This window comes from Staurois parvus, unplaced genomic scaffold (genome assembly GCF_062004578.1).
Source record: "Staurois parvus isolate SC_StPar_1 unplaced genomic scaffold, SC_StPar_1.0 ptg001623l, whole genome shotgun sequence".
In the NCBI taxonomy this organism is placed as follows: Eukaryota; Metazoa; Chordata; class Amphibia; order Anura; family Ranidae; genus Staurois; species Staurois parvus.
In genome coordinates, this window is record NW_028319419.1 from 153,388 (window position 1) to 156,684 (window position 3,297).

At 45.8% G+C, this 3,297-nt stretch overlaps 1 protein-coding gene across 1 annotated transcript; it reads left to right on the plus strand.

The window, feature by feature from the left end:
• Nucleotides 1-469: 469 nt before the first annotated feature.
• On the plus strand, nt 470-2,425 carry LOC149435019 (uncharacterized). The gene is made up of 2 exons (XM_089663093.1): nt 470-605; nt 812-2,425. The coding sequence occupies exons 1-2, from the start codon at nt 542-544 to the stop codon at nt 1,975-1,977; spliced, it is 1,230 nt and encodes a 409-aa protein (XP_089519219.1). The 5' UTR covers nt 470-541; the 3' UTR covers nt 1,978-2,425.
• Nucleotides 2,426-3,297: the final 872 nt, after the last annotated feature.

Genomic DNA, 3,297 nt, shown 5'->3' on the forward strand with positions numbered 1-3,297 from the left:
ATCATTGTGTGTGTCAGGTTCCTATAAGGTGTCAGGGTGTCACTGTCTATTTCTCCATGGAGGAGTGGGAGTATTTAGAAGGACACAAGGATCTCTACAAGGACGTCATGATGGACAATCAGCCGCCCCTCACATCACCGGGTAAGAGGAGACTTTATTGTAAAGGAGAGAGCAGTATGGAGGATCCACCTAGATCCCCCATCATCTGATAAACACATAGAAACAATGGATTCAGTCAGTGTGTGTGTTTCCTACAGATGGATCCAGTCATGGGAACCCACCAGAGAGATGTCCCCGTCCTCTGTATTCCCGGGATTCCACACAGGAAGGTCACACCATCCCTCACCATTACAAGGTTGGTGGGATGGAGAATCTAGAACATGGACTTGTGGAGATGATGTGTGGATATTTTATGTGACCTTATATTTTACAGATTATATTTTCTCTCATTTCCTTGATTTAGAGTGGAGATCCAATCGATACAGAATTTGAGGTTCAAGCAGAAGAAGAAGAGGCGTATGTGAGGGATGATCAGCAGTCTATGGAGGAAGATGGAATAACGGGGATATTTATAGAGGAGGACACTCCTACAGAGATCAGCACAGGTGGGTCATGAACACTAAATCCATTCCTCCACCCATACTGCTCACTGATTGGTCCAGAGTAGGGCGGGGACTGGGTGATATCAGCCTGTAATCCCCTGGACACTTTCCTGAGCTATGTTCCCCATCCTGCCTGATGGGGGTGGAGTCCTGGTTTGGGGGAACCAATCAGCTCCTGTCTAGTAATCCTCTTTGTCTTTGTACTTTAGTCCATGGCCGGGAGATGAGGAAAACCTCCGAGGATTGTCTCACTTTGTCTCCAGACTGGAAAGTAGAAGATGAGGACATCACACAGTATAGTCCAGGAGAAAACTCGGCTCCCTCCAATGTCCATCCGGCACCACCCAGTGTAGATAGACCATCGGATTCTTCGTATCCTGAGGAACCTCAGACTGTGCGGGATTGGGCTGGCCTTCCAACAGGGAAGAACTTCTCCTGTCCTGAGTGCGGGAAATGTTTTTCATGGAAGTCCGATCTTTACATACATCAGAGATCTCACACGGGGGAAAAGCCGTATTCCTGTCCTGAGTGCGGGAAATGTTTTTCACGGAAGTCCAATCTTTACACACATCAGAGATCTCACACGGGGGAAAAGCCGTATTCCTGTCCTGAGTGCGGGAAATGTTTTTCACGGAAGTCCGTTCTTTACACACATCAGAGATCTCACACGGGGGAGAAACCGTATTCCTGTCCCGAGTGCCGGAAATGTTTTTCACGGAAGTCCCATCTTTACACACACCAGAGATCTCACACAGGGGAGAAGCCATATTCCTGTCCTGAGTGCGGGAAATGTTTTTCAGAGAAGTCCACTCTTTACACACATCAGAGATCTCATACGGGGGAGAAGTCATATTCCTGTCCTGAGTGCGGGAAATATTTTTCACAGAAGTCTAATCTTTACACACATCAGACATCTCACACGGGGGAGAAGCTCTATTCTTGTCCTGAGTGTGGGAAATGTTTTTCACGGAAGTTCGATCTTTACATACATCAGAGATCTCACACGGGGGAAAAGCCGTATTCCTGTCCTGAGTGCGGGAAATGTTTTTCACGGAAGTCCAATCTTTACACACATCAGAGATCTCATACGGGGGAGAAGCCGTATTCCTGTCCTGAGTGCGGGAAATGTTTTTCAGACAAGTCCAATCTTATTGCACATCAGAGATCTCACACGGGGGAGAAACCGTATTCCTGTCCTGAGTGCCGGAAATGTTTTTCACAGAAGTCCCATCTTTACACCCACCAGAGATCTCACACAGGGGAGAAGCCATATTCCTGTCCTGAGTGCGGGAAATGTTTTTCAGACAAGTCCAATCTTATTGCACATCAGAGATGCCACACGGGGAGAAGCCGTATTTCTATCCTGAGTGTGTGAAATGTTTCTCAGAGAAGTACAGTCTTTCCAAACATCAAAGGTATCACACGGGAGAAGCTGCTTTCCTGTCCTGAGTGAGGGAAATGTTCCTCACTGAAGTCCTGTCTTCCCATACACCAGGGGTCCCACACAACCCTGGAGGTATATTAGTGCCTTGAGTGTGGGAAATGTCTTCTAGATGAATGTTGCTGGACATCCCAGCTCTGATGTGGGTAAGAAGCACACCTGATATACACCTCATATACTCCATGGCTGATCTTCATCATGGCAGAAACAGTTGATAAGGAGATGAGGTCCCCAAAGATATGGATGAAGTGCAGTAAATGTCGGGGTGCAGAGTGGTCAGTAGATCCTGGAAATGAAGGACACAACTTCAGCCCTTCTTGGGTGTCGGAGTTGCGTTTCCTGATAATGATATAGCGGGTTACAGAGCTAGAAGCCGGGAGAGCCCAGATCTCGTTATCGGGGAACTTTACACAGACAACAAGAACTTCTGAAGTTGATGTCCTTCATTTCAAGGCTCTACAGAACAGTGGTGACCCCGAAGCGTCTCTCTGTCTTCAGTCCATCCTTCTCCCATCCCCCAACAGGAGGGAAGGAGAACTCCGCCCCAAACTAGGCGGGAACTTTCCTCTCATTATTTCCCTTGGCTTTTGTGTGGGTTTGGGTGGTTGGAGGAGTGCGGCACGAGAGGGAACACAGCTTGTTGTTCTATGTCTACATATGGGGTCTGGGTAGAGGGGATCCACCGGAAAATATTTCTACTCTTTGATTTTGTGCAAATCGTTTCTGTTTTCACTTTGAAGGTCGATATTATGTGTGGTTTGTAAAAGGGATTGGCCCAATAGATACCACCCCACTTAGAGAATAGATGAACTAATATGACCAGCATTCATTCAGCCATGTCACATGTTGGTCTTTTCATACAGTGATTTCCTATGATCATTGGCTCCATCTAGTGGCAATAATGTGGTATTAAACTGTTTTTCCTGATTGAGGTATTTTGGAAGTAATACATTATTATGGCCACTAGAGGGAGCTGACGATTATAGGAAATCACTGAGTTTATTAAAATATGGCCAGAATTTGTCACAGCTGGACTCATGCTTGTCACCTCCCCCAATATATTTTTTGCATAGACCCCTTAGGTTACTATGTTAGGGGTAATTTCGTACAAAGACCTGAGATCATACATTTTCAAACATTGAAGATATAAATTACATAAAACCACAGAATTAAACCAACCATTGATTTAAAACCAAAAATACCTCATTTGGCCATTAGATGACGCTAAGTATCCTAGCAATTAGCAACATCTAG

Excerpts from the sequence above, each read along its gene's own strand:
- LOC149435019 (XM_089663093.1), top strand. The coding sequence starts at position 542 with ATGGAGGAAGATGGAATAACGGGGATATTTATAGAGGAGGACACTCCT. Across the intron at positions 606-811 it reads TCCTACAGAGATCAGCACAG|TCCATGGCCGGGAGATGAGG; the intron begins GTGGGTCATGAA and ends TTTGTACTTTAG.